Genomic DNA, 13,592 nt, shown 5'->3' on the forward strand with positions numbered 1-13,592 from the left:
CTTGAGGGATAACGGACATATACTTTTCCGATAATAAAGGCGGTACTTTAATGTAACGCGGCATAGGCAACCAATCGGTGAAGATGCATGCGGGCCAAGGTCCAATCAGGTGGCAGGAATGAATTTTGAATGAGCTGGACATATGTGTCGTAATGTATAAGAATGTAGTGTTTGCTGTACCAATTTGGAAAAGTCTGGCTAAGACAGTGCAGACTGTTTCCCCACCGGTGCAATAAAGACAACTTGACGATCGATCTAAAACCTGGTGTCGAGTGTTGGTTTAAAATACCCCACAACAAAGTACATGAGGGAGAAAGGAATAGTAGGACATGCTGATGGGGTGGGATGAATTAAATCCAGTGGGAGGAGGCTGGTGTGGAGCATAAACACCGGCATGGACCAGTTGGGCCGAACGGCCTCTCTCTGTGCCATACATTCGATGTAATTCGCTGTGATGAATGCAAGTTCTCGCTGTTTTAACTGTGATTTCTGAGTGTTCCCGTGGCTGAAATGTTGCAGGACGGGCAGGAGTCGATCGTGGGCCTGAGTTCCTGCTCCCATTCCCGCTCCGTGCTGATCGCTGCATTCGGCAGCTTTGGGTTCGGCTGAAACAGTTAAATGTGCTTCAGGCACTAAAACCATTCGTAGCTGTAAACAATTAGTAATAATCAGGCAAAAAAAAAAAGGTCTTGGAATGACGGCACATACGCACATGGGATTGGCCTTGACTGAAAACAAATGCGTTTCCCGACTGACGGCCTGAGAATGACATCAGTCCCGAAGCTGCGTTCATTATCTGGGGCCCAGCGATTGGGCAGTGCGCTAGCTCAGCTCTCTCACGAGTGAAGGACATTTGTTTAAACGGGCTTCTGTGCAGGAAGTAGCTGAGAGGAGAATCACAGGGGCCCAGCTCGGGACAGAGGGAGCGAGCGGGAGCGGCAGCAACAGGAACAGGAACCTGATGAAGGCTTTGGGATTTGATCGAGCAACAGATCGGAGATGTGCAAAGGGCTTGCTGCACTGCCGGCCACATGTCTGGGCAGGTAGGGAGCACCTCGCTAGTGCGGAGAGGACTGACTGAGCGGCAGGGGGCCCTTTATTCAGTCCAGATTTCCTCTCCTGCAGGCACGTGTTCCCACTGGAGTCACTCTCTCCAGTAACGCAAGCGGGCGGCCATTCTTCATTCGTATCAGGCTGGACAGTGTTAGCATGGCATTCAACCGTGGAGGGCATCACAACTGAGCTTGATCCTGTTCACACAGACAAATGCACACACTCGCGCGTACACACTCACATATAATGTGCACACCCACACCCAAGCACTCACGCAACATACACACGCACACTCGCACACACACGTACACACACACACCATACATACGCACACACGCACACACACACGCACACACACGCACACACGCGCACACACACACACGCACACACGCGCGCGCACACACACATGCACACACACACATGCACACACACACACACACGCGCACACACGCACGCACACACACACACACACAGGCATCTCACACGCACACACGTGCACACGCACATGCGCACACACACATGTGCACACAAACGCACACACACACGCACACAAACGCACATGCACACGCGCACACACACACGCACACACACACACACACGCACACAAACGCACATGCACACGCGCACACACACATGCACACACACACATGCACACACACGCACACGCGCACACACACACGCACACGCACACACACACACACGCACATGCACACACACATTCACACACATGCACACACACATGCACACATGCACACATGCACACACACACAAATGCACATGCACACACACATGCACACAAATGCACTTGCACACACACGCGCACGCACACACACACGCACGCACATGCACACACACACATGCACATGCACACGCACACGCACACACACATGCACACACGCATACACAGGCCCACACTCACACACACATGCGCACATGCACAGGCCCACACTCACTCACGCACAACAACAACTTGCACGTATAGCGGAATGTCCTAAGGAGATTTGCAAAGGGCAAGAGGGAGGGAACTGACACTGAGCAGGATGAGGAGAGTTGGCCAAAGCTGAGGTCAAACAGGTTGGTTTGGTGGAGATTTCTGAAGGCGGGGAGAGAGACAGCAAGAGGAATGGGTTTAGGGAAAGAGTTCCCGAGTGAAAGATCGTAATGACTGAAGGCGAAATGGGCGAGTGAGGGAAAGACACAGTAAAGGGTGCAAGTTCGGGCAGATAATTGGAGGGGCTTCCAGAGCAAGGGTGGACCAGGACAGTGAGCGAGAGTGGGAACTCTCACTGAATTAACCCCTTCTTAGCCCAGTGGAAAGAAAGAAAGAAAGACTTGCATTTCTATAGCGCCTTTCATGACCTCAGGACATCACAAATGAAGTACTTTTTTGAAGTGTAGTCACTGTTGCAATGTAGGAAACATGGCAGACAATTTGCGCACAGCAAGCTCCCACAAACAACAATGTGATGATGACTAGATAATCTGTTTTAGATGTTGATTGTGGAATAAATATTGGGCCAGGGCACTGGGGATAACTCCCCTGCTCTTCTTCGAAATAGTGTCATGGGACCTTTTATGTCCACCTGAGAGGGGAGTTGGGTCGTTGGTTTAACGTCTCATCTGAAAGACGGCACCTTCGACAGTGCGGCACTCCCTCAGCACTGTACTGGGAATGTCAGCCTAGATTATGGGCTCAAGTCTCTGGAGTGGGGAGCTGAACCCACAACCTTCTGACTCAGAGGCACTGAGGCCGACTGAGTGCCCTGCTGCTGCCTTGGCCTAGCCGACAGTGAAAGTCCAATGTACAAAACCGAGAAGAATCGATCTGTACTTTCCCTCTGGATCATGATGTAAACTCAGATAACTGTCAGAGACCAGGAGCAATAGAGCAGAGCGACTGTAGCCATGCCCCAACCGACTATAGCCATGCCTCCAGCTGACTGTAGCCCCGCCCCAACCGACTGTAGCCACGCCCCCAACCTACTGTAGCCACGCCCCCAACTGACTGTGGCCACGCCCCCACCAACTACAGCCACACCCTCAACCAACTGTAGCCACGCCCCCAACTGACTGTTGCCACGCCCCCAACTGACTGTAGCCACGCCCCGACTGTAGCCATGCCCACAACCGGCTATAGCCATGCCCCCCAACCGACTGTAGCCACACCCACAACTGGCTATAGCCACACCTCCAACTGATTGTAGCCACACCCTCAAATGACTGTAGCCACGCCCCAAATGACTGTAGCCATGCCTCCAACCAACTGTAGACACGCCCCAACTGACTGTAGCCACACCCCCACCGACTGTAGCCACACCCCAACTGACGAGAGCTACGCCCCCAACTGACTGTAGCCACACCCCCACTGACTGTAGCCACGCCCCAACTGATGAGAGCTATGCCCCCAACTGGCTGTAGCCATGCCCCCAACCAACTGTAGCCACGCCCCCAACCAACTGTAGCCACACCCCCACCGACTTTAGCCACGCCGCAACTGACTGTAGCCACGCTGCAACTGACTGTAGCCACGCCCCAACCGACTGTAGCCATGCCCCCAACTAACTGTAGCCACGCCCCCACTGACTGCAGCCTCGCCCCCACCGACTGCAGCCACGCCCCCATCGACTGTAGCCATGCCCCCAACGATCTGCAGCCCCGACAAGTTGTTGGTCACCTGTCCGAATGTCTCCTCCTTTGGATCGGTGTCAATTGTTGTCTGTTTACGTTCCTGTGAAACGCCGCGGGAAGTTTTACTATTTTAAAGTCGCAATATTAAAGCGAGTCGGGGTTGTTGGTATTTTAGATAAGTGAATCTGGGCTCATTTCTGTTCTAGAACCCACTCAGACGAAGCTGTTAAATGGGGAGAATCGCTGGACAAACTGCTGGAGCATAAACGTAAGTGTGAGAGGACGACAGGCTGGCTGTCATATAGCGCCTGATAGTGTCTCCCAGAAACATCCTCACACGCGGTGAAGTACACTGCAGCGCGCTGACTGTTGCTCAGTCCCAGACTGAGTGCAGTCAGACACGGGGGAGGGGAGCTGTAGACCCAGACTGGGTGCAGACAGGCATGGGGGAGGGGAGCTGTAGGCCCAGACTGGGTGCAGACAGACATGGGGGAGGGGAGCTATAGTCCCAGACTGGACCCAGACAGACACGGGGGAGGGGAGCTATAATCCCAGACTGGGTGCAGACAGACACGGGGGAGGGGAGCTATAGTCCCAGACTGGACCCAGACAGACACGGGGGAGGGGAGCTGTAGGCCCAGACTGGGTGCAGACAGACATGGGGGAGGGGAGCTATAGTCCCAGACTGGACCCAGACAGACACGGGGGAGGGGAGCTATAATCCCAGACTGGGTGCAGACAGACACGGGGGAGGGGAGCTATAGTCCCAGACTGGACCCAGACAGACACGGGGGAGGGGAGCTATAGTCCCAGACTGGACCCAGACAGACACGGGGGAGGGGAGCTATAGTCCCAGACTGGACCCAGACAGACACGGGGGAGGGGAGCTATAGTCCCAGACTGGGTGCAGACAGCGTGCTCCTAAGGGTTAACAGGCAGGAGGCAAGGCTCACAGCTGTAGATGGTGGTGTTCCAAGGGTGGGCTCGGATCCCCCCTCTCTCCAGTCCGTGCCTCCAAACACGTCTCTGCTTCAGTTTGTTTACAGAACTCCACCCAACCCCCCCCGACCTTGAGACTGTGCAGAAAGTCTGCATGTGGCACTCATTACCAGCATGTCCCCAGGTCATAAATCTCACCGCAAGTCCAACTTATTTTCTTTCCAAGAATCGCTGGACTGTTAAACTTTCACCACCTCCCCCCACCACCCAAAAAATCATTTCTGGCAACCGTGTATTGAATCACTGCCTTCTTAGCTGTCTGCCATAGCTCAGTGGGTAGCACTCTCGCCACTGAGTGAAGAACGTTGTGGGTTCAGGTCCCACTCCAGAGACTTAAGCACAAAATCCAGGCTGACACTTCAGTGCAGCACCTCAAAGCACCGGAGAGGTACCACCAACGCTGCCTCCGCAAGATCCTGCAAATCCATTGGCAGAATAGACGCACCAATGTCAGTGTTCTCGCTCAGACCAACATCCCCAGCATCGAAGCTTTGACCACGCTCGATCAGCTCCAATGGATGGGTCACATCGTCCGCATGCCCGATACGAGACTCCCAAAACAAGCATTCTACTCGGAGCTCCGACACGGCAAGAGAGCCCCAGGTGGGCAGAGGAAACGCTTCAAGGACACCCTCAAAGCCTCCTTGAAAAAGTGCAACATCCCCACCGACACCTGGGAATCCCTGGCCCAAGACCGCACAAAGTGGAGGAGAAGCATCCGGGAAGGCGCCAAACATCTCGAGTCTCTTCGCCGGGAGCAAGCGCAAGCAGCAGAAGGAGCGCACGTCAACCCAAGCACCCCACCCACCTGCCCCTTCAACCACCGTCTGCCCCACCTGTGACAGAGGCTGTAGGTCTCGCATTGGACTCATCAGTCACCTGAGAACTCATTTTTAATGTGGAAGCAAGTCATCCTCGGTTCCGAGGGACTGCCTAAGAGACTGAGGGAGTGCTGCACTGTCGGAGGTGCCGTCTTTAGAATGAGATGATAAACCGAGGCCCCGTTTAAAAACAGGTGGACGTAAAAGATCCCATTGCACTATTTGAAGAAGAGCAGAGGAGTTCTCCCGGGTGTCCTGGGGCCAATATTTGTCCCTCAACCAACATCACTAAAACATATGATCTGGTCATTATCACATTGCTGTTTGTGGGAGCTTGCTGTGCACAAACTGGCTGCCGCGTTTCCTACATTACAACAGCGACTACACTCCAACGAGTACTTCATTGGCCATCAAGTGCTTTGGACATCCTGAGGTCGTGCAAGGGGCTATATAAAGGCAAATCTTTCTTGTTACCAAAAGGACTGTTGCTGGGCTCTCCTCCTCATCCCATACTGTGGGACGACCTTTGTCACAGAGGCTCCTGGTCTGTATTGAGTTGGCTGATCTCAGGGCTCAGAGGGGGAAAGGGGTTTCCAATCACTGACCAGTAGTCAGGGAGTATTGTGAGTCAGTGTCAAACAGCAAAAGGACTAGACTCAGCTGTGAAAGTTCCTGCAGTGGAATAGCCCGCCAGCACTCTGGGTCTAGTAATGGAGACTGAGAACGCGGATGAGACACGGGAGAGCTGGCAGCGTCGGTGGGACCGTGCACCAGTCACATTCCGCCATCTCACCTCACCCCACCCACCCCGAGACCCGTACCCAGGCTCCTGTTACAGCCAGTTATGGCCTCTCCTCACCAGCCCCCCGAGCCCCACCCTCGGTACACTGGAAACCATCCCATCCCCTCCCCCTGCTCACCAACCAACACTTGCTTCCAGCTGCCCAGCACCTAGAATTCAAAATCCGGGTACAAACCCTGTCATAAATCTCATCATCGAGAAACTACCTATGAAATAACACTGGACGACCAGCTGGTGGCGCCGTCCAAGGAGTATAAATGCTCGGGCGTGGGCCCAGCTTGCCAGGGACATTTTGTAAGACAGGGAACTAGTGAAGTACAACTAGACCTCCATGTTCTGAAACAAGTTGATTAAAGCCTTGCTTTATACTCAAACCAAGTGAGTAGTGAGTTTTATTATGGGATGCCCTTCGATCGCTTGGTGCCACCATTCCCTGCTCCAGCCCGACATCACGGCCAGTGTCCATCCTCGGGGCTCCTGTGAACCTCTCCCTTTGCCTTCGGCTGCTGCTGCTGGAGAGTCTTCAGCCACCTTGGGCCTACTTTCCCAGAGGCCCTTCCCCTCGCTGTAGGGTTACCAGGGTCTCCAGGGTTTGCTCGCGGCCGTGTCCTGGAGAATAGTCGTCAATTCCTGGAGGCTCCAGGGCAGTCCTGGAGGGCTGGCGACCCTAGCGCTGTGTAGATGTGAGATGTGGTTGAATTAGAGGAGATGATGGGAGGAGATTGAAGGGACCCAAAATCAAAAGTACACACAACACAAGGGAATGTGTGCAGTGCCTGGGGTGGGGGTGTGTGTAGATTGTAACGAGGGACTGTACTGGGACCGTAGGGGTGTGTACCGCAGTAACACTGCAATGAGGGCGCGTGCACCATGGTGCGTAGCAGGCCTGCAGTCCTCGAGGGTCGGAATGGACGAACCCTTCATGGAGAATGATATACCTATCAATTCCTCCAATAAAAGGCGAAGAGTTACGAAGGTGACTGAAGGTTTTTATTGACTAAATAACAGCCCACTCTCGTGGGTGATCCGATCCAAGCAGGAGGAATACCAGCCAGTCGCTCACCTTTATACCTGGCCTGGTGGGTGGAGCCAAGGCGGAGTCGGCAGTGGTCATCCCAGGTATAGCAGTGTGGCAAGAGGCGACCTCGTACCGTGATACAATAGTGGTCAGTGATACAGTTATAACGAACAGTGGTGAACAGTGCTAACGATAGTGAACGTGGTTTACCACATTCACCCCTTGTTTAGAATTAAGTCCGGCGGGGTGAAGTGTACTACCAATTCTGGTAGGTCAGTCTGTCCGGAGGCTTCGTAAGCCTCTCCGATCGCCGCAGCGGTGGTGTTGCCTTATCCGGTGCTGGTGCCTTATCCGGTGTTGATGCTGGTGTTTGCGTGGTCGGCGAGGGCTCGTGGGGTTCCGGCATGCCGTCTACCTGGACTGAGGTTGGGGGGGGTGGTGGCGGTGTTTCCGGATCGGCTGAGGGTGCGAGGTCTCGTAGGGAGACAGTGTCCTCCCGCCCGTCTGGGTACGCCACGTAGGCGTACTGGGGGTTGGCGTGCAGGAGGTTCACCCTCTCGACCAGGGGGTCCGTTTTATGGGTCCTCACGTGTTTCCGCAGCCAGACCGGCCCCGGGGCGGTCAGCCAGGTTGGTAGAGTGGTTCCCGTAGTCGACTTCCTGGGGAAAACGAACATTCGTTCATGGGGGGTGGTGTTAGTGGCCGTGCAAAGTAATGACCGGATGGAGTGCAGCGCTGTCGGGAGGACTTCTTGCCAGCGGGAGGTTGGGAGGCCCTTAGACTTTAAGGCTAAGAGGACGGCCTTCCATACCGTCGCGTTCTCTCTTTCCACCTGACCGTTACCTCTGGGGTTGTAGCTGGTGGTCCTGCTTGCTGCAATACCTCTCTCTAGGAGGAATTGCCGGAGTTCCTCGCTCATGAAGGAGGAGCCCCGGTCGCTGTGTATATAGTTCGGGAACCCGAACAAGGCGAAGAGGGCATTCAGGCACTTAATGACCGTGCTACTGGTCATGTCGGGGCAGGGGAAGGCAAAGGGGAAACGGGAGTACTCATCAACGATGTTGAGGAAGTACACATTACGGTCAGAGGACGGGAGGGGCCCCTTAAAGTCGATGCTCAGGCGCTCGAAGGGGCGGGTGGCCTTGATCAGGCTTGCTCGGTCCGGCCTATAGAAGTGCGGTTTGCACTCCGCACAGGTCTGGCAGTTCCTGGTCATGGTCCTGACCTCCTCGATGGAGTAGGTCAGGTTGCGGGCCTTAATGAAATGGTAGAGTCTGGTGACTCCGGGGTGGCAGAGCTGGTCGTGGAGGGTCTGAAGCCTATCGATATGCGCGCTGGCGCATGTCATTCGTGAAAGGGCATCAGGGGATTCGTTCAGCTTGCCTGGCCGGTACAAGATCTCATAATCGTAGGTGGAGAGCTCGATTCTCCATCTCAAAATCTTGTCATTCTTGATTTTGCCCTTCAGCTTGTTATTAAACATGAAAGCCACCGAACGCTGGTCGGTGAGGAGGGTAAATCGTTTGCCTGCCAGGTAGTGCCTCCAGCGCCGTACTGCCTCCACGATCGCCTGGGCCTCTTTCTCGACCGACGAATGTCGGATCTCGGGGCCCTGTAGGGTCCTTGAGAAGAAGGCCACTGGCCTCCCCTCCTGGTTTAGGGTGGCGGCTAAGGCGAAGTCGGAGGCGTCGCTCTCCACCTGAAAGGGGATGGACTCGTCCACTGCGTGCATCGTGGCCTTGGCTATGTCTCCCTTAATGAGGGAGAAGGCCGCGCACGCCTCCTCCGTGAGGGGGAAGGAAGTGGCTTTCAGGAGGGGTCTGGCTTTGTCCGCGTAATTGGGTACCCATTGGGCATAGTAGGCGAAAAGCCCCAGGGTTCTCCTAAGTGCTTTAGGGCAGTGGGGGAGGGGTAGCTCCATGAGGGGGCGCATTCTTTCTGGGTCGGGGCCGATGATTCCGTTCTCCACTACGCAGCCGAGGATGGCAAGGCGCGTGGTGTTAAACACGCATTTCTCCTTATTGTAGGTGAGGTTCAGCCGTTGGGCCGTACGGAGGAATTTCTCCAGATTCGCGTCATGTTCCTGCTGGTCGCGGCCGCAGATAGTGACGTTATCTAGGTAGGGGAATGTAGCCTGCAGTTCGTTCTGGTCAACCATCTGGTCCATCTCCCTTTGGAAGACCGAGACCCCATTAGTGACACCGAAGGGGACCCTAAGGAAGTGGTATAGGCGCCCATTCGCCTCGAAGGCGGTATACTGGCGGTCCTCAGGGTGGATAGGGAGTTGGTGGTAGGCCGACTTCAGGTCGATGGTCGAGAATACTTTATACTGTGCAATCTGATTGACCATGTCAGATATGCGGGGGAGGGGGTATGCGTCCAGCTGGGTATATCTGTTTATGGTCTGGCTGTAGTCGATGACCAGGCGGTTTTTATCGCCGGTCTTTACGACTACGACCTGGGCACGCCAGGGGCTGCTGCTCCCCTCGATAATGCCCTCTTTCAGGAGGCGCCGCACCTCAGAGCTAATGAAGGCTCTGTCCCCGGCGCTATACCGCCTGCTTTTGGTAGCGACGGGTTTGCAGTCAGGGGTAAGGTTAGCAAACAGAGAGGGTGGCGGGACCTTGAGGGTGGAGAGGCTGCAGGTGTTACGCGGTGGGCGGTTTAACGTTTGCTGGTTGTTGACTGTGAGTGGGGGGAGGGGTCCACCGTATGCTAGGGTTACGCTTTGGAGGTGGGATTGGAAGTCCAGCCCTAGTAGGACGGCAGCGCAGAGATGGGGGAGGACGAGGAGTTTAAAGTTTTTATACTCCGTGCCCTTAACCGACAGGGTCACGACACAGTAGCCGCTGATGTCCGTGGCGTGGGACCTCGATGCCATCGAGATTCGGCTGCGCGTTGGTAGGACAGAGAGGGAGTAGTGGCTCACCGTGTCTGGGTGGATGAAGCTCTCCGTGCTTCCGCTGTCGAACAGGCAGGTCGTGGCGTGGCCGTTCACTTTGATGTCCATCATTGACTTGGACAGATGGTGCGGGCGGGCTTGGTCCAGGGTGACGGAAGCTAGTGTGTAGCTGAGCGAGTCGTTGTCATCTGCGGGCGAGGCGGTCGGGCGTGGTGAGTAAAATGGCGTCTCCCACGAGGTAGGGCCCCATGAGGCACTATTGGGGTCGGTTGCCTTAATCAAAGATGGCCGCCCCCATGACTCATGTGTGGGGATGCTGGCCTCAGTTGCCCTAAACAAAGATGGCCGCCCCCATGACTCATGTGTGGGGATGCTGGCCTCAGTTGCCCTAAACGAAGATGGCCGCCCCCATAGTTCGCATGCGGCACTGCTGGCCTCTGAGGATCCGCTCCTGCAGGCCTTGGAGAAGTGGCCTTTCTTCAGGCAGGTTCTACATATGGAGTTCTTGGCTGGGCAGCGCGACCTCGGGTGCTTCTCCTGGCCACAAAAAAAACAGCCGGCGGCCCGATCGCGGATGCCCGATGTCGGGGCCGGTGCCGGGGGTGGCGGGGCCGGTCGGGTCCGGGACGCCGACGCAGAGGTAGGTCCCGGGGGCGGCGCTGGGAAGGGTGCTGTGGTAGGGGTCGGGCCCGAGTCCCAGGGTCGCGAGCAGTACCTGGTGAATGCTTCCTGATCTTGGTGGGCCACTTCCAGGGAGATAGCGAGGGCTTCAGCTTTTTCCATGCTGAGGTCTTTAGCTTCCAGCAGTCTTTGCCGTGAGTACTCGGACCGTAGGCCTTTCAGGAATGCGTCGCGGATATTATCTTCAGTATTTTCGGCTGCCGACACCGATTTAAAGTCACAGTTCCTGGCGAGTGCATATAGCGCCTGTGAGAATTCGGCTACTGATTCTCCTGGCTGTTGCGGCCGTGATCTTAGGAGGTGCCTAGCGTACATGTAGTTTACCGGGGTCCGGTACTTCTGTTTCAGCAGGTTGATGGCGGTCTCGTAGGTAGTCATGTCCTCGATGAGAGTGTATACTCTCGGGCTCAGTTGTGCCTGCAGGACACTTAGTTTGGATGCCTGAGGGACGCTGGATTCTCTCAGGTATGATTCGAAGCAGACCAGCCAGTGTTTAAAGTCTGCGGCTGAGTTTGCTGCTCGTGGGTTCAGGTCCAGGTACGGCGGTCTGAGGGCTCGCAGCCAAGCTGGCTGGTGTGGCTGTGCTCCTGGGAGCTGCGCTGGTGGCTCCTCCGCCGGTTGTGACTCGTTGTCGGACATCATTAAATTTAGTCAATAAAATTGATATACCTATCAATTCCTCCAATAAAAGGCGAAGAGTTACGAAGGTGACTGAAGGTTTTTATTGACTAAATAACAGCCCACTCTCGTGGGTGATCCGATCCAAGCAGGAGGAATACCAGCCAGTCGCTCACCTTTATACCTGGCCTGGTGGGTGGAGCCAAGGCGGAGTCGGCAGTGGTCATCCCAGGTATAGCAGTGTGGCAAGAGGCGACCTCGTACCGTGATACAATAGTGGTCAGTGATACAGTTATAACGAACAGTGGTGAACAGTGCTAACGATAGTGAACGTGGTTTACCACAGAGAAGCAAAGACCAATTGCCTTTGTGCACTTTCAGGGGGTGTGGCTGCGTTCTGCGCGTTCCTGCGCTCCGAGTTCAGCGAGGAGAACATCGACTTCTGGCTCGCCTGTGAGGAGTACAAGAACACGAAGACCGGCCCCAAGCTCACGCTCAAGGCCCAGAAGATCTACGATGAATTCGTCAATGCCCAGGCCCCGAAGGAGGCAGGTTTTCCTTTCCCGCTTCCGACTGTTGTCGAGGCTTTCTTTTCTCGCTCCGCCGAGAGTCGAGGAACCGGGTGCTCGGAGGGGGTCAAGGGGCGGGCGGTTGGAGGGGGAGGGGGCGCTGGAGGGACCTGTGGGTGTCGGAAGGGGCTGGGGAGGGCCGGAGGAGGAGGAGGAGTGTTGGAGGGGGTATCGGAGGGTTTGAGGGTTCGGCGGGGGCTGGGAAGGGTCGGAGGGGGTGAGGGGGTCCGAGGGTGAGGGGGAGGGTCGGAGGGGGTTGAAGGGGTCAGATGGGGTGAGGGGTCGGAAGTTGAGAGGGAGGGTCGGAGGGGGTTGAAGGGATCGGATGGGGTGAGGGGTCAGAGGGGGAGGGGGAGGGTCGGAGGGGGTTGAAGGGGTCGGATGGGGTGAGGGGTCGGAGGGTGAGGGGGAGGGTCGGAGGGGGTTGAAGGGATCGGATGGGGTGAGGGGTCGGAGGGTGAGGGGGAGGGTCGGAGGGGGTTGAAGGGGTCGGATGGGGTGAGGGGTCGGAGGGTGAGGGGGAGGTCGCTCAGAGGAGATTGGGGTGGGGGGCAGGGAAGGGTTGCACAGGGTGACCTGTACCTCAGCTAAATGAGTCAACATCTTCTCTAGACAGGGGCTGGAGACATTGTACCTCAACAAGGAGCCAACAGCTTCGATGGGAGGGTGGTGCGGGGGAAAAAACTGGTGAGCGAAACACTGATTGTTTACTTTCATTCTTTTCAGGTGAATCTCGACTCCCACAGCAGAGTGAGCGTCCACAAGAACATGACCAACCCGAGCCACTCCTGCTTCGACCCGGCCCTAAAAAGGGTCCACGGCCTGATGGAGAACGACTCCTTCCCTCGCTTCCTGAAGCCCCAGTTCTACCTAGGCTTGTTCAAGCAGAGTTAGAGGGAGGAAGATACAGGACCGAGAAAAGAAGAGGAATCACAAAGCGTTCTTGAGACCGTCGCACAGAGTATCACCGGCCCAGCTTCTGGTTACCTGGGGATTGGAGCTTTGATTCCTCAGGCTCGGGCCCTCAGCTGGTCAACTGACTAAGAAGAGTCAATGGGCTGATGAGTGACTTTGTTTGAACTCATTTTTATCTGGTATTAGTGAGCAGTGAAGATTACAGCTGCGACAACAGGACAATGTCCTGGAGATATAGCCCAGCGACAGTTACAGTCTTCAAGGCAGGTGGGGAGATAGTCTGGGGGGTGGGGCAGAGGGGAATAGATATTAAAGACTCGTGGTCCTTGGGTGAGGAACAACGTTTCCTTTAAGCTGCACAGTCTCTAAATGTCCCGCGCAACCGGCTTTTAAATTGAAAACCGCATGTCATAAATCGCAACTTCTACAAGGAAGTACTACTGAACGGCCAGCTGAGGGCGCCGCCCGAGGAGTATAAATACTAGGGCGCGGGCCCAGCTTGGCCAGAGACAGTCTGGAAACAGGAAGCTAGTGACTACTAACTAGACCTCCATGTTTTGTTACAAGTCGATTAAAGCCTTGCTTT

At 55.5% G+C, this 13,592-nt stretch overlaps 1 protein-coding gene across 1 annotated transcript; it reads left to right on the top strand.

Annotated features, from left to right (window-relative positions):
- Positions 1 to 787: 787 nt before the first annotated feature.
- LOC147097636 (regulator of G protein signaling 8-like) lies at positions 788 to 13,592 on the top strand. Its single transcript, XM_085971622.1, has 4 exons — positions 788 to 1,043; positions 3,888 to 3,949; positions 11,904 to 12,070; positions 12,818 to 13,592. The coding sequence occupies exons 1-4, from the start codon at positions 1,000 to 1,002 to the stop codon at positions 12,983 to 12,985; spliced, it is 441 nt and encodes a 146-aa protein (XP_085827748.1). The 5' UTR covers positions 788 to 999; the 3' UTR covers positions 12,986 to 13,592.

This window comes from Somniosus microcephalus, chromosome 31, assembly GCF_052327205.1.
Source record: "Somniosus microcephalus isolate GS21.2 chromosome 31, FLI_Smic_1.0, whole genome shotgun sequence".
NCBI lineage: Eukaryota > Metazoa > Chordata > Chondrichthyes > Squaliformes > Somniosidae > Somniosus > Somniosus microcephalus.